Source organism: Nothoprocta perdicaria, unplaced genomic scaffold (assembly GCF_003342845.1).
Source record: "Nothoprocta perdicaria isolate Ctin4 unplaced genomic scaffold, notPer1 scaffold_331, whole genome shotgun sequence".
In the NCBI taxonomy this organism is placed as follows: domain Eukaryota; kingdom Metazoa; phylum Chordata; class Aves; order Tinamiformes; family Tinamidae; genus Nothoprocta; species Nothoprocta perdicaria.
The window spans coordinates 109,880-131,462 of NW_020455568.1; the positions used below are offsets into that span (position 1 = coordinate 109,880).

At 52.4% G+C, this 21,583-nt stretch overlaps 1 protein-coding gene across 1 annotated transcript in view; it reads left to right on the forward strand.

Moving 5' to 3' along the window:
• The first annotated feature begins 1,899 nt into the window (after window positions 1–1,899).
• The window catches only part of NTN1 (netrin 1), a 93,550-nt gene continuing 73,866 nt past the window's right edge, over window positions 1,900–21,583 (forward strand). The window contains exon 1 of the mRNA XM_026043618.1: window positions 1,900–2,923. Coding sequence (XP_025899403.1) covers window positions 1,900–2,923 — 1,024 coding nt within the window. The remainder of the gene's footprint in view (window positions 2,924–21,583) is intronic.

Genomic DNA, 21,583 nt, shown 5'->3' on the forward strand with positions numbered 1-21,583 from the left:
CCAAGGGACGAGCCGATCCTACCCCCCTCTTTCTTCTCTTCCTCAACACACACCTCTTCCTTCGGCGAAGGCCGAGAAGCCGGAGCTGCAAGGGCGCCGGGAGGAGCACGGAGGCGGGCTGCTTCCCGGGGAAGAGTTAACAAATCCTGGGAGCCGCGGGGCTGTCGGCGGGGGTGTGACCGGGGGGAGATGGGGGGCAGGGAGCCTGCGGAGCCCCGCTGCCCTGCAGGGAAGGCGGTTGCATTGCCAAAGACACCCCGCTGGGCTAGCAGGCCCGGGAGCAGATTAATCAGGCACTAATTCAATTTACAACAACCACTTTTATTCAGCTCGGTGGCAAGGAATTCAAAGAGGGGGAGAGGGGCGGGCGGAGGGGAGGGGGAGCTCTACGCGGCCTGGACAGCCCTGTCCACTCTGGCAGCCCCATCGGGGCTCGTCGGGGAGGGGGTCGCTCCGCCGTGCCAGGGCCTGGCCGCTTGAGTGACAACGTCTGGGCAGCGCTCCGCGAAAGGGCACTTCGGTTGGAAAAATAAAAGTGCCCTTTTAATCAAGGGCGGGCGGGCGGGCGAGCAGGGAGCCCGAGGGAAGAGAAGGTCGCTCTGCTCCTTCCCACTCCGGCTTCCCCGGGATGCTCCGCCGCTCTCGTCGAGGCAGCGGGAGACCGATGGTCACAAACTGAGGGTGGGGGGAGGATCCCTAGAGAGAGCCAGAACCGGGCCGAAAGCGGAGCTGAAGCGAGGTGGCGGTCGACGAGCAGCTTGTCCTGCCCGTGGGTCCCCTCTGCAGCGGAGGCAGCCACGGGGCAGCCGCGCTGGGACACGGGACAAGTGCCGCCTGTCAACCCCTTCCTGCCTGTCGCGGGTCCCAGGCGCCGGGCTGAGCTCGGAAGCCCCCTCGGAGCCGAGCCGTGCGCGGAGCGGGACCCAGCTCCCTCCTCTGCCCTTGCCTCTGTCCCCAGTGACCACCCCGGGGCTTGGCCGGAATCTCTCCCTGCAACCTTATAGATTCTGCGGGCTCGGGACCCAATTCGACTTGGGCACAGGCAGAGAAGGGAAAGCCAGCGAAATCTAGCCCAAGACCACCTGGAAGGGAGTCCAATCCTGTCCCTCTCGGGGTCCCGATAGGTATTCGGGAACTTCGGGAGGCTCCGAGTCACAGGTTCCTCCTTCCCGTGCCGACATTCCCACAGAGACTCCCCGGTGCTGGAGCGCAGATAGCTCAGGCTTATCCCAGGCTGCCGTCGGGGCAGAGCAGACGGGACAAACGCTCGGGGCTGGGACACTCATCATGAAGCGAGGGGGATGGTCCAGGATAAGTGGAGAAGAAGGTGGCCCCTTCTCTGCCTCTTCGAGGTGGCTCGGCTCGTCGCTCGGGAGCCCCGCGATGGCGCTGGCGCCCATCACCGTCGTGTCGGGGCGCCGCCCCTCTTCCCCCTCACCGTACCCGGGTAGGCTCTGTGTCCGCTCCCATCCCCCCTTCCCCCCCCCCCGATGCCTGTGAGTGTCTCTGGCTGAGCCGCCAGTGGATGTCGTTGTTCTGTTCCTTGAGCGCAATGTCACTCCTTTAGCATGACCTCAAACGCGGCGGGGGCTGGGACCGCCAGTCATTCTCCGTGCGAGAGCCGGGGCGGGAGGCAGGCGGGACCCAGCCCCGCCGCCAGCGGCACTTTTGTGGTGCTGTCGCCGCCACGATCTCCCTTTCTCCTCGGGGCTGGCTCCGGGGCGGGGAATGCTCTGGGCTCCGTGAGCCGCCTCCTCCGCCAGGTTGCCCCGCGGAGCAGCGCGGTAGAGGCCGGCGCGCCCCATCCCGTGCCGTGGGGCTGCGGAGCTCGGAGGGCCTCCGACGCCCCACTCAGTCGCCGCCCCTCTCCGTGGTGTCGCGCAGCTCGGCGGTCGCACGATGCCGCGGAGGGGCGCGGAGGCGCAGCTCGCCCTGCTGCTGGCCGTGGCGTGGTTGGCGCAGCCGCTGCGCGGCGGCTATCCCGGCATGAGCATGTTCGCCGTGCAGACGGCGCAGCCCGACCCCTGCTACGACGAGCACGGGCTGCCCCGCCGCTGCATTCCCGATTTCGTCAACTCGGCCTTCGGCAAGGAGGTGAAGGTGTCGAGCACCTGCGGGAAGCCACCGTCGCGCTACTGCGTGGTCACGGAGAAGGGCGAGGAGCAGCTCCGCTCCTGCCACCTCTGCAATGCCTCTGACCCCAAGCGCGCCCACCCGCCCTCCTTCCTCACCGATCTCAACAACCCGCACAACCTGACATGCTGGCAGTCCGATAGCTACGTACAGTACCCGCACAACGTCACCCTCACTCTGTCCCTTGGCAAGAAGTTTGAAGTGACCTACGTGAGCCTGCAGTTCTGCTCGCCGCGCCCCGAGTCCATGGCCATCTACAAGTCCATGGACTACGGGAAGACCTGGGTGCCCTTCCAGTTCTACTCCACGCAGTGCCGCAAGATGTACAACAAGCCCAGCCGCGCCACCATCACCAAGCAGAACGAGCAGGAGGCCATTTGTACCGACTCACACACGGACATGCGGCCCCTCTCCGGCGGCCTCATCGCCTTCAGCACCCTGGACGGCCGCCCCACGGCCCACGACTTCGACAACTCGCCCGTGCTGCAGGACTGGGTCACGGCCACCGACATCAAGGTGACCTTCAGCCGCCTGCACACCTTCGGCGACGAGAACGAGGATGACTCCGAGCTTGCCCGCGACTCCTACTTCTACGCTGTGTCCGACCTGCAGGTCGGCGGCCGCTGCAAGTGCAACGGCCACGCGTCGCGCTGCGTACGTGACCGCGACGACAACCTGGTGTGTGACTGCAAGCACAACACGGCCGGTCCCGAGTGCGACCGCTGCAAGCCATTCCATTATGACCGGCCCTGGCAGAGGGCGACGGCCCGGGAAGCCAACGAGTGCGTGGGTGAGTGGCCGCTGCAGGGACGCGCTGGGGACACGGGCATGCGCGGGCGCAGGAAGGGACGAGGGCATCGAGGGACTCAGAAGTGCGGGGCAAGGCGGAAGATCCCAAGGACGCAGGGGCGCAAGGCAGGGGTGCTAAGCGATGCGGAGCTCAGGGCAGGGGGGCATTCGGGGACACGGAGAGCAGTGCAGGAAAATCCAGGGACGAAGAAAGCAAGACAGGACGAGAACACTGAGGTACGCAGAAATTTATGACAACGGAGGGGACGCCAAGACACCTTGAAGCACTGGGCAGGGGATATCAAGGCACTTAGAAGCACAGGGCAAGGGACACCGAGTCACTCGGGAACACAGGGCAGGGGACACGGAGGAACCCGAAGACAATAACACGGACATCGAAGGAGTTTAAGGCAGGGGTGCCAATGGTCCCGGGAGTGCAGAGCAAGGGACACTGTGAGAGTGGGGCGACAAAAGTGTCGACGACTTTAAGAGGCTCTGGGAGCGCGGAATGGGAAACAACGAGCGGCTCGGAAGCGCTGGGCAGGGGACACCAAGAGACTTGGGAACTCAGGACAGGGCAGAGAGGATACCATGAAGGATTTTTTTTTGCCCAGAGATGCGCCGAGAAGCCCTGGCTCGCTAGGAAGGGTGTCCCCGCTGCCGACTGGAGGGCGGGTGACCCCGGGAAGGCAGCGGAGCGGGAAGCGCAGCTCCCTCCCGGGACAGCAGCTAGGGGTGGCCAAGGTGCCTGGATGCAGGGCGGGCTTGGATCTCCCTCGGAGGCGGAAAGCAGGCGAGGGCGGTTCGGCAGCGCCAGCAGCCCCGGTCGCTGGACGGGCAGCGCCTTTGGAGCGGCGAGCGCCCGGTACCAGCGGGGCCGCGCGGAGGTTGCGCTGCCGCGGTCCTTCCGGGCGGGCTGCGCGGTGGCGGCGCTTGGACGAACCCCGCGGCTAAACGAGAACCAGCAGCGTGTTGCGGGTAGTAGCCGGTTCGCTCCGTCTCGGGTGAGGAAGCTGCCCCGTCCTGGCGCTAAATACGCCCAAATCGAGTCCCCATGGGACAAACCCTCGCCTCCGTCCCGGGTACCCGTCCCCCACCCCTGCAAATCCTGCCGATGGTTCCTCCAACCTTCCCCTCTCCGTCCCCGTCTCCCCTTCACTCGGCCGGTCCTCTCCTCGTCACGGTGAAAGTGTGTACTGTCCTCGCGGCAGCCTCGTCGCTGGCCGGGGCTCTCACTCCGGAGCCTCACTCGGCTTCCCCCTCGCACTCGCAGCTGCCTTGCTTACGCCGAAAACACAGCTCCGTCTTCCAAAACATTTGCGGCTCCGCCAATAGGAAAAACCTCGCCGATCAGTTTGGATTGGGGTTGGGATATTTTTTTCTTGCTTGCTTGCTTTTCCATTTTTCCCTCAAATTACAATCAGATGTGTCCCTTGTAAAGAGCGTGATTTTGTCGCTGATTGAGTCTTAACGCCGCCCGGCAGTGGCCGCGGCGACTTGTCCCGATGGCACCGGGACACACGCGGGCGGCGGCGCTGGAAGGAGGCAGTGACCGGTCCCGCCGGGGTATGCTCTACCGGACGACACAGCAGGCGGCCCAGGAGCCTCCGCTGCCCGTCGGCCTGCAGCTCGGCCGCGTTCACGTCGGGGCGGAGCGGGAGCGGCGCCGGCGCCGCGGGCAGCGGGTGTTTAAGCGGCGAGGAAATGGCATTTCCCAGCGCCCGCGGTAACAGCGGTAACTGTCGCTCGGGTGTGTAAACAGCGCCGAGCCGTGATTTATCTGCTCTGCCCGGCAGCAGCTGGAGCAGAGCCACCGCAGCGCTTCCCACTAACGCCACGGGGCCGAGCCGCCCGCCCCGGCGGGACCTGGCCCTCACCGCGGCACTTCCCCCTGCCCTCCGGAGCCGCCGCCCGGCAAGTGCCATTTTATTTTTTCATTTCATTTCATTTCATTTCATTTCATTTCATTTCATTTCATTTCATTTCATTTCATTTCATTTCATTTCATTTCATTTGTTTATTTTTGGTCCGGGAGTTGTTAAACGTGCTGGCACGTTAAAAGTGGCCGACTTTGCTTTCTTCTGTCACCTGCTGGATCTCCCTGCTCGCGGCCACACCAGAGCCCCGGGATGTTCCCCCCGCAGCCCAGCCCTGTCCGCGGCACCCCAGTGCAGCCCAGCACGCCGCTGTCACCCGGAGCCAGCTCCGGCAGTCCCACTTCACGGGCAGGGACGAAGTCCCATCAGGAGAGTTATCGCTATCAGCAGTGCGGAGCAATTAATCAATCAACCAAACAAACAAACAATCAAAAACATCAATTCGGTGCGGTGATGGGATGTCCAGGTCCGCAGTCGGACCCTTTGTTTCACTGAGGATTGCAGGTCTGCAAGTGCTACTGAAAATGCCAGTAATTCCACAGGCTTTGTGGCACTTCATATCTTTCTTACTTCCAATTTACTTCCACTGAAAAGGAAATGTGGAAATGTGTTTCCAGTTTCCAATAAAGCGCGACTCTATGCCAGGCTTTTCATTTTAGACATAGGTCTCACCGTGTCTTTTCCTTTCCCATTTCTTTTTGTTCTTTATTTTTTTTTTCAGTAGAAATCACTGAGAAGTGTTTTTTTTTTTTTTTTCCCTTTTCATCAGAATTTATTGGGAAGGGATTGTTTTATTGCTCTACAGAGATGAAGTCTCTGTAAACGTGTCGATTCCTGTGTCATTTTTGCTGCAGAATGTCTTGGTCCATACCTATCATTCTGCAACATGAACTACAACTAGACGGCTCTGCTGCCCTGCCGAGCCTACGCTGCCCAGAATAATCTCCTCAGATAAAGATCACAATAACTCCATTCAGATCCCACCCACTTGCTCGTGACCATCAGCCCACCCTGGTTTCTCACTCGAGTCCAGAGAAAATTCAGGATTTGCGGCTGCTCAGAGGCCATGGTCCCAGACCAAGGGAGAGGTGGGGGATGAGCAGAGTTAAAATCCATGGCTGCTTATGGTGATGCAGTCAGCCGCACTCCAGGATGATCCTCAACATATTGAAAAAGTGAAGATAAAGACAGTGAGATGCTTTTTTAAACAACAGCAGTGAAGCTGCAGGTGAATTAACCAAATTAGCTTAATTTGCCTCAACCAGTGGTGTGAGAACTAGATAAGATTTTTTTCTCTCTCTTTTTTTTTTTTTTTCCCTTGGAAAATAGGGTTTTTAACCAGAGAGAAAAGTGACAGAACATGTCTGTTTTCCTCAAAATTTGGATATTATCTTTAGTAAGCCCATTCCCTCCGTCAAAACCCTTATCTTTGTTCCTATTCACACTTACTGGGGGCTGAAATAAGAAACGCATTGGAGTTTTTGACAAAATAAAAGGTCAACATTTCCCATGGGAACATTTTTTTCCCCAGCCTGATCTAGTTTATCACTTCTTACTGCCTGCAAATGCCTGGGCATGATACATGGAAAGGATTGGGCCTGGCCCAGGAAAGGATACCTGACCCTGTGAAAGAATATCAGTCAGCAGAGCTTTTCACTGATAGAGATTCCCATCAACTTTATCTGTCAAATAACTTATCTCCAGAGGATTTGGGCTGGTGTGTGAAGAGTGTGAAGGGTGCTTGGGAGCTAACGTACTCCAGGGAGGACACAACTCGGAGGCAAGCAGTTGCAATCACTCAGTGTAGTTAGTCAGGATCAGAGGTCTCTCCTCCAACGCTTTGCACCTTCAGCGCTGCTCTGTTCAGATCAGATCCATGAGCTCCATGTTTCCAACCTGGCTTGTCTTGACAAAGCTTCCCTTTTTTTTTTTTTTTTTTTTTTTTTTTTTTTTTTTTTTTTGAGAGGAGGCTGCTGTGGAAAAAAAATCAAGAAGATCTTTGGAGCCTGAGGAGTTTCTGCGAACACATGAAAATGCAGCCAGGGGCCTGAGCTTTGAGCAGATCAGTAAATTGTAATTAATCATCAGTAAATTGTAATTAATGTTGTTTCTCAGCTTTCCACGAGCCATAGAATTGTTTTGAGTGCTAGAAATAAGCACTGACATGAACTGCTGTAAAACACTTTTGAAAATTCTAACTCTTTTGAAAACTCTCTTTAGGTTACATAAAATACCTCTGCATTTGCTTTGGCCAGAGAAAGTGCTACCAGATAAACAGGCTCTGCCGTTTGCTGAGAGGCGTTCTGAGAGCGACCTCTTTGAGGCTCTGTTCCCAGTGCCGGCTCAGGCACTTCTGCGCCACTACCCCCACGGTGACAGGAGATGTGCCCAGCATCTGCACATTTCCCTGACAATAGTGATGCTTGCAAGTGCTCTGATTTTGGCCTTATATTATGCCTAGAGAGTGTTTAACAATAACAAGTGCAATTACGGGGAGAAAAAAAGAAATGAGACTGGGTTTTCAGATATAGTGTTAGGCACAAGGGATGGGTGGAGCTCAGTGTTAGGCAGACTCTGTGCTGTGGGTTTCAGGAGCATTCCCAGGCCTGGGCTGCTCTGATGCCGGAGCAATCTGCTAGCAGCTCTCTCCCCCAGCTCAAAAAAACTCCACCTCAGGGGCTGGAGGGACCAGTAACACCTGTAGAGAAGATTGCCAAACACTTCTAATGAAAAACTTCCTCCCAGGCAAACCTGGGATTGGAGCTCTCCTGTCTCCGTGCGGTGCAGGGAGAGATTTGCAGGGCAGTGCTAACTAAAGCAGCTGTTGGGCTCCTCTCCATCCTCACTGCAATCAAGGAAGCTGAATCCTTCCAGGAGCACAGTGTGCAGCCTGGCTGTGCCACAGCACAGTGCTCTTTTTGCTCTGTTCCTGCAGAGGGATCTAGGGACTGTAGGATTTTCTCTCCGGGAATGCTTATTAAATCTTGGTAATCCTGATTATTTAGCCCATGTTAATTTTTCTCACTTAAAATATCTCCATGGTTCTCCTCCTGTGTGTAAGCTGACTCCCTGGGTCAGCCCAGCAGGTGCTAGGTTGTTCTGCAGGATTTCTTTTTGCCTTTAAATAACATGAAGTGTCGCACTGGTGGTACTGATCCCTCTGTCACGTCAGAGCATGTCTGTGGCCACAAACACCTGCATGGTGGTCACTGAGGCACCCTGGGGTGATGGGCAGCAAAGTTAGCACTCTCTTGTCAGCACTGTCTTGGCAGCAAAGTCTGCACTCTCTTGTCACCCAACTCCGCTGGTCCCGCAGATGTGGGTGTTCATCCACTTGCGCTAGATAAGCACATAATCCTTGCGATGACACGGAAGATCTGAGATGTTGCAAATATCCTATGGGAGAGCACAGAAAGAGGTAACTGAGATGGGGCAAGGGGCAGTCAAGAGTTGAAATAGTCATACACTTTAGCCATGGAACCATCTGCCCAGGGTGAAGTTCTCGCAACTGAGCACAAAACATCTGTCAGAGGCTGGTTTGGTGAGACCTGGAGGATGGTGAGCCTGGGTGAGTTGGTGAAACTTCAGGGGCCTCCTGAGAGGGACAACAGTTTACGGGAGCTGAGGCTTATCAGGAAGGAATGGGTGGGTGAGAGGTGTCCTTCCTGAATGAGAAAGCAGAGCTGGAGATCTAGAGAAGATCCATGAAGGGCTTCTTTACAGAGGGATGTCAGGGCAGGAAAGGCTGCAGAGATGGGCAGCTACCCACAGACCTCAGCTGGCAGAGACTGAAAGGCAGCAATTCCCTTTCCTTCCTGCTGTCTTCTCCTATCCTGTGGCACTTCAGGGCTCTGTGAAAGGTCTGTCTGTGAGATGAAAGAGGGCGAGAGGGGCTCTGTGTCCAGCAGAGCACAGAGAGGAGGGAAATAGGGCCACCAGAACAGGCAGGCGATGATATGGGCCAGGTCACATCCATTGCACCCATTTCCCCTCTGTTTCCTGGCACCATGGAGACACAGCAACTGGTCAGAGCACCTAAGTGCCCTTGTAAAGCCCTCAGTGAGGAGGATGCCTGCATGGTCCCTGCATTCGCCCCCTTTCACCTAGGGCAGCACCGCAACAGGAGCAGCTTCATTGGTAGCGTGGCACAAGCCAGCAGAGGAGCCGCTCGGACCTCTCGGCTGCCAGCTGCCATTCCAGGGCCGTGGGGCCTCTGCACCCTCCATAATCAGGCACTGGCTCCTGGTTCAGCTCCCAGCGGGTGGTTCTGCATCAAGATATGGGCAACATTGTATTGCTGGGCAGATGGGTGTTGTAGCCATAGAAATATGGGCCCATAAGCCGCCGGGCCTTCCATTGTAGCCTCCCAAGTGGGCCTTGCATGCGCAGAGCTTTCTCACAGGCTTTTCTTCTCAGGAAGCTTAAAGTTAAACTGATTTCCAACAGAAAGGTTTTTACACCAACAAACAAACAAACAAAAAAGCGCAGTTAAGGCTAAAACAAAACCAAGCTTGGCACTCCGGGTTGGACACTTGCCTTCCCTTGAGCTTGTCCATGGCTAATCTCTGCCCTCCACTTTCTGGGCCAAAGCATGTCATCCTTATTCAGCCTACGCTGCCCTTCCTTCAGCAGCCCCCGCAGACTGACAAGTGAGACATCCTGTCTCTCTGAAGATGGGCTGGAAAGCATCCTGAATCTCCACCGCTTCCAAGGACTGAGCTTCCAAAACTGCTCCTCAAACTTTGGCTTTCCTACCTGGCCTGTTAAGTGGGAGCAGTTCAGAAATGTGAGTGCTTTTATATACTCTGGACATGTTTCCTCTTTGCCCTTTGGGTTGGAGAAGTTTTTCTGGCTGTGGAAGCTGCTTCCCTCATTGGCCCTAGGTCCCCCCCAGCCCCTTTCTGAGCTACCCTGCAGTTTGATGCAGGGTTTTTGGAGGTTCTTATGGAGCTATAGGGACATGTGCTGATTTTGGGCTCTGTAAGTAGAGTGAATTTCCTGGGGAACTATTGGAAGATAGCTCTGTTTGGGGCAGCTTTGAGATGTTTCTTCCTCAGCTTTCCCTTGAGAAGCATACAGGAGGAAGCAACCTCCAAAAGTGGGAAACCTTCAGAGCACTTCAGGGATTGCATGGGCCATTTAACCCTGTGCTGCAGGCAAACGGCAGAAATTATCCCCAAACAGCCCACGAACCTACCAAACACATTTGACCTCCCCATGCCCTGCAGCTTGCCAAGGAGCACGTTTACCCCTAGCTTGGCTGCTGCAGTCATGAGTTTAGCAGGTCTCAGACTGCAGAGCTGTCTGTGCATCTGGTAAAGGAGCAGGCCCAGAGTGTCCTCTGATGCAGTTTGGGATTTGGGCTGGGTCTGTTGACCACATTTTACCCCAGCTAACTACACACCACCACAATCCCCTTCCAACTCCAACACTGCTGCTCAGTTGAAGTGACAGACAGGCTTTTAAAAAGATATCTGTGTAATAGTGTTCATTTATAGGGGGATTAGGACACCCCGGGGACTGATAACAAGACAGGGAGGCTTTTCCTGGTCTGAGCCAGTGAAGCCAGGAGAGTACGAGACACCACAGCAAGAGCCCAAGTGGGAGGAATCACACTGTGTCTGACGAACTCAGTTCCTTGCATCTGGGCACTGTGCATTTGTCAGCAGCGATTAGTGATAAGAAGAAGTGGGGCCGCTTGTCAGATCAGGCTCTGGCATCTCCTGGGAGCACTGGCTGTGCTGAGCAGGAGTTTGAGTCAGGAGGTGGAGGATGAGCTGGGAGGAGGGAAAAAACCGTTGCCTTTCTGGGGGTACATCTAAAGAAACTGGACTGTGACAAAATGGGTGCCCATGGGCCAGGATGAGGGGACGGAGCTGGCATGAGGCTTTGCCAGGACCCTGATCAATGGGTGCATTTATTTCTACCCAGGTACTCTTCCCACATGAAACAATGCTACTGGCAAAGACCACTGGGATGCAAAAAGCAGAGCGCGCAGCAGATACAAAGCTGCTCAAATTCATGTCCTGCGTGCAGCTTTGGCGTGCAGGCAGGCAGGCCTTTTATTTCCCAACATTTTCAAAAACATCTTATAAATGAAGGGAAGAAATGAATGGTATCACCTGGGGAGGGATGACCCTGGAGAGGGATGTGCCCTGTGTCTTTGTCCCATCAAGGGCCAAGGCAGCCAAATCTGCCTAGTTTGAGGAGAAGAGACCTGGGCATCACACTTGTTGCACTCGCCAGCCCACATTTTCACTCTGACTGGGCACTGGAGCACAAAGTGAACAGCTGGGATATGCATGTTGTCTTTTAAGGCAAATTTAGTCTTTTTGACCCACTGTTGGGTAACGCTGGGATGGGAAACCCTGAAGACAAATATGTAGGCAGACAAGTATGTATGCTAGCAGTGGGGAGGGAAGACCATTCCCTCATTTCTCATGGTGTGGGGGAATAATAGGATTTTTTCCCATCGTCTTGTGTGGGAATCCAGGCAGGGGCCGCAGCAATGAGGGGAGCCACTAGCTCAGCTCTGCCCTTGCCCACTTGCCACATTGGTGCCAGTGCCACATTCCAGCTTTGGCAAAAATGCTCTGCTGCTGTTCTGTCCCCTGTGACCACTTTTCTGACTGCCTCTGTTCTCCACAAACAGGGATGGAAAGATGGATGAGGGCTCCATGTCATCTTCCCTATGGTACTCCTAAGCCATCCATCACCCTGATCCCTACCAGGCTGCAGTCTGCAGCGCTGCGTGAATCATTGCAATCTCTACTTCATTTTGGCTGAGTCTATTTTATATATGGCACCTCCCTGGGCTGAACTAATGTCCCCTAATTTTATCCAGCTGGTTATCTAGTGTCCAGTCTCAGACAGTCAGTGAGGCCCAGGCCATATTGGATTTAGAGGACGATACATATGTCTGGAATAGGAGGATTTTTTTACCTACCTAGGATTGCTGGGGAGTCCAGCAGCCCATTGCAGAACCTAGATTTTCTCTCCCAGTTTCAGAAGTGCCAGGTAGCTTTTCCTTCAGGATCCAGCACGTGTTTTGTGGCTGTTCAAGAGATGCTTTGAGTTGGGCTGAGCCCTGTGTACAGCGAGGTGGGAATGGGTAGGAAGAGGCAGGAAGAGACATGAACCTTGGCGACGGTTTGCAGGGCAGATGCATGGATTTCTGAGTGACATATCCAGTTGCCAGCTCTGAAGGATACAGGTTTCTCATGGTCTTGTGGCCTGTCTTCCAGCTTTGCAGAGGCACCTCACAGCCCAGAACCTCCCACTTGGGTTTAGTCACCTATATTTAATATCTGAAAGCCATCCGTGGCTCTTGGCTCCGCTTCATGCTACAAACCCACTTGAGGATTCTGTTAGCTATGCCCAGGTCCATGTCCCAGGCAAGATTCTCCCATGCTCAGATCTTTTGGCATCTCCCCAGGAGAGCTCATTGAGAGCTTTGAGTTGGGTCTCATCTGTGGGGCATCTCCATGTCCATGACGGAGCTGGACAAATCCAGGTCTTGTCGATTATTGGCAAGAGGTCATTAGCTTTCTGGCACCATCTGATAAGCATTGCAGAACCAGCCCAGCAGCTGTGGCACATTTTGCCTTGCTCTCATGACACAGGCTGTCCCCAGCCGAACTGCCTACCCTGCCTACCTTTTCCCCTGCCCTCTTGCAACGGGGGGTCAGTTCTGGTTAATGATGGAGATGGTAACGTGATTACCAAAAGTCTCATGAAATTAAATCACTTTACTTCAAAGTGAGTGGGGAGGGGGAGCGTCTCTCTGGCAGCGGCGATGGCTGAGTGGATATGGAAAGCAGCTTGGTAGTCAGGATTGCCATGCACACAATTGGACTCTGACAGTGTGAAGGCAAATACAAACAGCAGCTTGTGTTTGCACACAAAGGCTCTGTGCACCACTATCCCCAGCCCTGTATTTTACACCCTCAGCTCTTCGGCAGAGAGTCCTGGGAGGGCAGGAGGGAGGGAAACAGTGCTGAATATTTAGAAATGAATTGAACTGTGCAAACATGCCATTGGGAAGCTCTCAGTGTAACGCCTTGGATCAGCTACCCGCCGGGGCTGGAACACAACCACCGGACTTGAAAGGGCGACTTTCACGCTGAAGCAAAACTGGACAAAAGGAAATAAATGAAACGGGCTCCCGGCAGGGTTTGATTTGTTTGTTTTTGTAACGCGGCTAATATTCCTGCATTGTCTAGCCCAGCGGCTCAGTGTCTCCCCTTTGCATGCTGCTCGTAAATCAGAGCTAAGCGGGCGGCGAGCAGTGCCGAGCCCCCCGGGACAGCAGCACTGTCCCCTCCACTGAGGGGGCTGCAGACTCACTGGTGCTGGAGAGCTTGTTGCTGGGCCGGGCGCCTGCCCTGTCACAGCGCAGGGGAGGTCTAACCTGAAGTTGGGATGCCCAGCCCCACTGTTTTGGGGGACATTTGGGGGGCCAGTCAAGCAGTGGGAGGATGGGGGTGGATCTGTAAAGCCACCTTGTTTTGCCATCAATTCTTCCTGCTGCTTGGAGCTAGGCACTTCCTAGTAATTTGGATGCAGCTGGAGGTCTTGGAGCAAAACCGCCGAGTGCTCTGCGGGGCCCTCAGAGCGGCAGGTCCCCGTCAGTGACGGGTTAACCATTCCCATCCTGTGCCCCAGTGCAGGGGATGGCAAAATGCAGGAATAACATGCCAGTGCCTGGGGTTATACTGACAGACATGTATCTGATGGTGGTTTGGTGATGTTCCTAAGCTAAGATCGATGCTGCCCTTGGAGACACGCGGCGACTGGGATCTTTATTGTTTCTACTATAGGGAGGAGGGCAAATACAGACATTCAGTACTTGTTATTTTAGGGCAAAAATATTCCCATTAAGTCAAAAACATCCCCAAATACATGCCTTCTTAATACTCATTTTAATCCACGATTTTAGAGAAAGGGGAAGCCAAGTGTAAGGCTCCGAAGTCTCTCTAGCTAGCACTGAGCAAGGCATATGCCTAATCATCAGCTAAATAATTATTTTGATTAATTCAAACAGCAAGCCTAAGAATGCCTTTAAAATATTAAGCAGCGTTTAATATGCTGCATAACATTTACTTTTCACAAGCCTTTGAGAAATCACCTTGAGAAATCACATTTACAAGAATGTGAGTGGAAAATTTGGCAAACTAATTTTACAGAAATCCACTCCTTCCAGATGAGCTATTTATTACTCTCTACTTCACTAAATTTCACCCAATCAAAAAAAAAAAAAAAAAAAAAAAAAAACCAAAAAAAAAGTCCCGACGACAAAATCCCAGACACCATACCACGTGTTTGGGGCAACCAAAGAAATCCCCTGATTTGGGTGACCAATGAATGTTCCAAGGAATGAAAAGAGGACAATTTGTCGGCAGTGTCCCATGCACTTGAAAACAAGCGGTTCGGATTATTCAGCAAGGCTCCCCGGATAGTGAATCCATTGAAAGGGGATAGAGACAGAGTCATAAATTATTCATTACCCCAAGGGGGCTGAAATGCATATACTCATAACAACAACAACAACAACAACAGCAACAATAACAATCCAAATAATAAGGAGAGCAGAATTTGGCCAGCACTGCGCAAAGGAGGCTGCGAGATTCACAGGCCTTCATTTCCCTTTAGCCCAGCAGCGTTGCATACCCCAGGGCACGGGAAGCTGCGACACATCTGCAATAAACATGTGCACTCTCTGGAACCCAACTAGTTTGTGCCGACTGTGAGTGACATAGTTTGTACACGGCTCCTTGGCAGGAGGAATGTCTCCAAACTTGCATGCACTGCTGCTAGTTTCTTAATATAATGAATTTTGCCGAGTCCTGGGATACCTGGGAAGAGGCTGTGACTCTGCAGCGGATATGCCTCAGACCTGACCTGGATGCATGTTGCGTCTTCATCCTTTTGCTGTGTTCCCTTACACCCGCCAAGGGGTTTCCTCCCCAGGGAGCACCACGTCGGCCAGTGGCCGGGCCATATGGACCATTCACATGGGTTTATATGCTCGCTCTGTGTTGCAAAGCGCCCAGCTATCCTGCTAGCATGCCAATGAGTTCCCGCTTGCAGCACAGGGGCTCAGCTGTGGCGCTCAGTCAGGTCCCAGCCACTGCCCACAGGTTGTCCTGTGTCCGCTGCAAGAGTTCCCTTGCGATGGCTCCTTTTCCTCCAAGCTTTCCAGGTGCGGAGGGAGGAGCCAGCAGCTGGATATAGGTGTCTGGGGTGGGGGCCATGGTGACCATAGCTCCAGCTCTGCTGCTGGGTGGCTGTGGTGCAGGGACAAGAAGAAAGGGCTCCTGATGGCATTTGTATTGGAAGTTGAATGTGTATTAAGCAGAGTCTAGTCATATTTTGAGACAATAAATCATGAACTAGAAAACATGCTTTTGGCCTAGATTTTGCCCTCTGTTATGCTCAGTGGTAACCAGAGGCAAAACCTAGCTCCAGCTTCAGTGTTGCGGCCCATATGTCCACCTTTTGGAATTAATTTCTTCGGGTGCTTCCTGAGCAATTGCACAGCCCCAAAGGCTGATGATGTGCTCCCTTTCATGGGCAATTAATAGTGCTGGTCTGGTGCCAAGGGGGCGTTTTGCATTGTACAGAACTGCAAAGACAGACTAGCTCATTTTGCACTCCCTTCTGCCCAGGTGACAATCCCCACTGAGTCAGGGTCAGCGCAGGAGGCTCTGCATTTCCCTGCTCTCCCAGCACACAGATCCAACAGGACCTGCCGGTTGGGCTTCAGTGCACTGCAGGTACATGATGTCCAGCCGTGCAGAGTGCTCATGCGAGCTCTGGTTGCTGCAGAAATATTTGAGAGGCCACTTGTGCTGGGAGGGCTGGGAGGACCGGTGCTTGCAGCAGATGCTCTCTATGACTGTGGCCCTGGGGTGCAGGGACTCATCTCCAGTGTGCAATAGTCCCATTTTATATCTCGGGGCACAACTTCTTTCTCTGGCATTACCAATACATTTTTTTTTTTCCATCAGGGAACTTGCAACTCTGCACGAGCTCCTGAAGTGTTTCCTCTACCCACTGTTGCCGCAGGTTTCTGCTCCTGCTTGAGAAAGAGGAAACTGGGAGCAGTGAAAAGAACTTTTCACATCAGGCTATGGGATCTGTAAATCAGACCCGTTAGAAGGTATTCACTAACAAACCAATAAATAGACAGATAATTGTGGCATCCTCCCCTTCCCATCACAACCACTATAAAATAACTTGGCTATTTGGCAGAAATAGTACAGTAACGACAATGCATATTCTTTAATCACAAGTACCGTTGGCTTCCATGTCTGCTCTGCAGCTTGGACCTGTCTATTTCTGCCTGCAAAACATTTCAGTTCCGAGCAGGTGGTGAGATAAAGCAGGCAGGAAGGAAGCAGTGATTTCTGTGGGCTTTGGATTAAGCCCTACTATTCCTTCGTGCAATTTCTTTTCCTTGTTCAGCTCTGCAGGAAGCATTTTACGTGCCTCCATGCCACATCTGAAGTTGGGAACTTAAGTGCTCGCTCCCAAGCCCAGGCTGAGAGGATTCTACAGCAAAATGCTAGCTAAGTGATGCATCATTGTTAGGTTTCAGAGTGAACACTCCTTTGTGCCAAGACATAGCTTGTTCCTGATAACTCTTGTGTCTGATTCACCTTCCCTCCCAGTTTATTTTCCTATCTATAAGGACAGTACTCTCTGCACCTGGAGCAGTCTTACAGCCCACAGCATAGTAGGTACCCACAAGTGCAATTGTTTAACACCGTGGAGTGCCTACAGGATGGGGCAGATCCTACACCCCCTACCAGGGCATGATTTGGAGGCATCTCTTACCATAGGAAACTAGATGGTTTTTCCCCTAGTTTCCCCAGCTATAGAGCTGTGCAAGTGGCGAGAGTGACCTGCAGAAGCCCTCAGTGGCCCTGTCCACTAGCAAGGACAAGGAGACAATCTGATGTTGCTGCAGCCCCAACAGGCTTCCCAGCCCGAGGCTGGGACTCCTGAGAGTTTAATTTTGGGGAAGCTTTAACATCCCAAGCTTACCAAATGCTGAAAGAGAGGTCAGCTAATCCTTTACAATGTCGGAATGAATTCAGACCCAGAAGTGAGATTACTCAAAGGGGACCGGGAGGCCGGGAGAGCTGCATGGATACAGGGACCCTTCCCATAGACAGGCTGTGCTTTCTAAAGAAACAGGGCTTTTATTTCGGTTTTCTTCTCCTGGGAGGAGGGGAGGGGGATGGGGACAAGTGGCTGCGGCACCCAGCCCCCCTTGCCTATTAGCAACAGCCCTGGAATTGCAATCACTGGCTGGGCTTGGGCTCGATACAGGGGACACCAAGCAGCTCCCAAGGGCTTCCCTGACCCACAGCTTCCAACTGGACATTCTGCTCTGGGTCTCTCTTTAGGTCTCTGACCAAGCACTGAGGAAGAAACTCCCCCAAATGCAGGATCCTCCTGTTTCTCCTGGCCCAAATCAGTGGATCTGCAGACTGCTGAGTCCCAGTGTAGCTTTGCCTGAGTGTCATGCACCCAATTGGTCCTGTGCACAAGGTGATGCTACCAAATCTGTGTATTTAAGACAGCACAGCCCTTTCTGTGTCTCTGCCATGGTGCTTCAAGTCCCTTTTGAGGGGGGACACAGCAAGATGGGAGCTTGGCTGTCATGGGACGAGGGAGCAGGAGCCGATCTAGTGGGGACATGGAGCACAGAGAGAGGCCAGGCACAGCGGGGCCAAACAGCCAGCGCCGTGTGGGCTGAGCCCCAGGTCCTTTGTGAACCCTGGGGTGATGACATGACAGGACCACTAAGGACTTGCTTTTCTTCTGCAAATCAACTGTCCTTCTCAATGCTGGAAGAGCAGAGCCCACTGAATGCAGGCGAGCAGCAGCCCCCCGGGGTGTGGATGCACTGCGGATGAGCCATGGTAACCTGGCTACAAGTGTGACAATGCAGACACCCAGACCTTGAGTGTTTCTGCCAGGCTCCTGAGGCTCCCCAGATTGGGTATTCAGGCCACAGGTTTTCTCTATTGACCTCGAAATACTGTTCTGCATGGGAGATTTTTCTTTCTTTCTTTCTTTCCTGGTAACTGCAGAATCAAGTGTTTGCAGTTGGACACTTGCACTGCCCCAAAGGCAAGCCAGTAATTCAGCCAGGAGCCACTCGCCCAATGGCAAGCCTTAATTCTCAAGAACCAGGGGCCAGAGAAGAGCAAATGGAGAGGGTGCTTTTCTCAGGCGCTTTGTGCTGCATCTAAGAGACAAGATATCCTGTCACCACAAACAGAGCACCATGTATCATCATTATGATGGATGTGCAAGGTCCAGCCCTGCTCCTGCAGGAAAATGGGGGCTGCGAAGAGCAGGGTGCCCTTCCCCATCTTGCTGGGGATGCTTCTCCAACCAACAGATCACTAAATGAACAACCCTGACATCAGATTTTCACCATAAGCTGATGCTTTCTACAGCCATCCTGTAAGAGCCTGAAGCACTGAGTGAAACACTCTCACTGCATGATCACATCGGTGCTGTGTTCTAATGGGCACAGATAAAATCTACCCATGCTCTCAGATGCAAAAATGATGCCCATGACTCCCTTAGGACATATGGGCTTTTCATGGGGGCTGGATGGCTAAAAAAGATTGCAAAGTTGTGTAGGAGTCCAGATATCTGCGAGAAATCCTGTCATCATCTTATGTGCTGAAACAAATATAAACATTGAGGTATAGGCATCCAAGGGCAATGCACTGCAAGGTTCCTACCCCAAGAGAAGAGGGCAAGATATAGAGAGATGAATGCCAAGAGAAGAGTAGAAGAGGATACCTCTGTCTTCGGTAGCATCAGATGGTTTCTGCCCCTATCCCTGCCTGTGGTGTCTCCTCCCGCCCTCCTCCTCCCTGTGAACTCATCTCAGCCTCCTTAGTCAAGCCTGTGTGCAGCTACTGCATCCGCTGCAAACGTTGCCCCTGGCTATTCAACTGCTCTCTGGATCATTAAACATATTGAGCGACACCAGTCCTGTGACTGGTTAATTAGTAAAGAGTTGACTAATTAGTTAATCATGTTTACCAAGTGCTTTGAAAGTGCTCAATGTTATTATTTTTAATTATGACCCTGCCCCGGGCACTGTTCCCCTCCCAGCATGCCAAGTCTTGCAGGGATTCAAACTCTTTGTCTCTGCTATTCGAGGCAGATTCTAAGATGAGAATTTGTCTCATACTCTGGTTACCAGGTTTCTTTAACAGCCACTGTGCATGATTTAAAATTAAAAAACTCCTCAAAATGTCTTCATATACCCAGGAACACTTAACTTGTTCTTTCAAGGCCATTCTTATTCATTAAGGAGGCAGGACTGACTCTTGCAAAGGCATGCACAGTAGTGTTTTTGTGCACACCTCAGTTCGCATCCTTCTTCTGAATTTCAAAGATCAGACTGATATCCAGACCTGCTTCCCCATTCCATTCAGTGAGCTCCAGCTTGCAAAGTCATGGACACTTCTGGATTGGGAGCCTCCTATCCTACTGGAAGAGGGAAAAAGGTGCCAGCCAAAGGGAAAAGGTGGTTATCTCCAAATCTGACTTCAGGCTAGTCGGGAGAAAGAGGGAACAACTTTGAAGGAGAGAAAGGAAGAGAAAGTCTACATCCAATATTTCACCTAATGAGAAGTATGTGAATGAAGCCTGCTAGCTGGGGAAATCTTAGCATCTCTGATGAATCAACAAGTCTATTCATCTTAGGACTTTCTTTGTTCCTAAAAATGCCATCAGCTCGTTAAGTATTATCCTAAAGAGCCCCAGTCACCTCTTATCACTGTGCAATCTGAAGAGGAGTCTTTTGGCACGAGCTGCATAAATAAGACCCGTTTCCACACAGCTCTGAGAGACATTAGCGCATCTGGCATGCAAGCAGACTATAAGCTATAAAAATCACATGGGGCCACCAGCAAAGTAGACAACTTTTCTGTCCCTCTGAGATCATCAGTAGTGCCCACAGCTAGCCGGAGTACATTTTGTGGACAGCAGTTCAGGAGGTGGCTGCTTAGTACTGTGGTCTCCACTTGAGAACCTGCAGTCCTTGGTTACAGTTTAGGAGGCTCTTATCTTATATTTTTTAACAACAACAACAAATCTATGGTGTTCCAGGGTTCCATATCCGGGTAGCACTTGCCTTAGTCTTCGCCCTTTGCTCTTGATGGTGTGCTTCCAGCATCACAGAATCATGGGAATATCGTTTGAGAAGGACCACAGTGGTCTCCAGTCTAACTTAATCAAAATAGAACTACAGCCAACACTAGAGCAGGGTTGAATGTTGTCATTTGCTTCTTGGCAATGTGGTCTCTGGGAGAAACAGGTTCTTCCAGAGGTGACTCAAGAGCACCTTATTTCCCCTCTGAACCCCTTTATTGGAAATCCTTCCTCCTCTCATATTTACAAGGGGAGCCTGCGATAAGTGAGGTGTTTAAGTACTGGGAAGGCACGTGGCAACAGCTTTCTGGTATATTCTGTACAGTATATTATGGGACTCTGAACCAAAGGTGACATCCTTGTAATAGCATTAGTAATATGTTGATAGTAATAGCGATTTGATGCTTTTTTTTCTTCTATGGATCACACATCTAGGGCATTTTCAATTTGTTAATATAAATTAATAGGGCCTGGAAAAGTGCTGACAAAAGATGGCACCTGAGAGAGACTGGTACCATCTGGGGTCCAAAGGCTTGGTCCTTAGTCATTCTGCAACTTGTCTATCCATTCCTAAAAGCAAGGAGTCCATAAAGTTCCCAATACTCTACTTAAGTCATGGGCTCGGCATGTTGCAATTCTAAAGAACACTGCCAACCACTGTCAAAACTCTGCCGAAACTCTGCTGTACTGGTCCTACTGGGATCACACATCAAAGAGAGAAGCCCTAGGTCCAGTTTAGTGCCTTGCACAAGATATGCTTTCCACCTCATCTACTCTTCTCCCCACTTTTCTCCTCTGTCCTCCTTTCACAACCCATGTTCTCAGCAACACAGAGCTCTTGTTGCAGCCAGCAAGCACCAGGGAATCTTCCCCAACCTCCTCGCCTCCCTCACCCCTAGAATAAGGAAAACTTGCTTCCTCTCCAGTCTCCAGGTGAGACCTCCAGCCCAGCTGTTTAATGGGGCAGCCGTTTCCTCTTCTGTGTTGGAGCAGCCCCAGCAGCCGCAGTTTGGCTGCTGCATCACCATTTCCATTCAGGAGGAGGGCCTGCTAAATCTCTTGCTCTTCAAAAGGAGAGAAAAGCCAAGGAAGTTGGTAAGAGAGCAGAGACAAACACGTCTGCACCTGGGAAATGTCACATTTGGTTTTTCAACTTAAAATGGGCAGTGACAGCAGCTCTGTTGGGGCATAAGTAAGGGGAACAGTGCAGATTTATAGCCATGGGTCACGCTTGAGCTGAGCCAAGTATTCTGCCTAGCATCAGTTTTATGAACAAGATGAAGTGCAGAACCTCCAGCACAGGCATTCTATTAGAGGGGAAGCACGGGGAGAGCAGGAACAGGGCATGCATTGCGAGAGACCATCCTGCACTTTTCCCTAATCCAGTCCGGGTTCTCCTCTCCAGCCTGGATTTGGGTATGTTAAGGACTGCAACAACTAAGAAGGACTAGTTTGCAGCAGCCCCACCATTTACTGCCATAAACCTGTAGAAACCATGGTCTGTAAAGCATTTGGAAATTGAACCAAGCAGGAGTCGAAAACTACTCTCAAGAGAGAGTTAAATCCACAGTAATTCCCAGCCTTACAGGAAA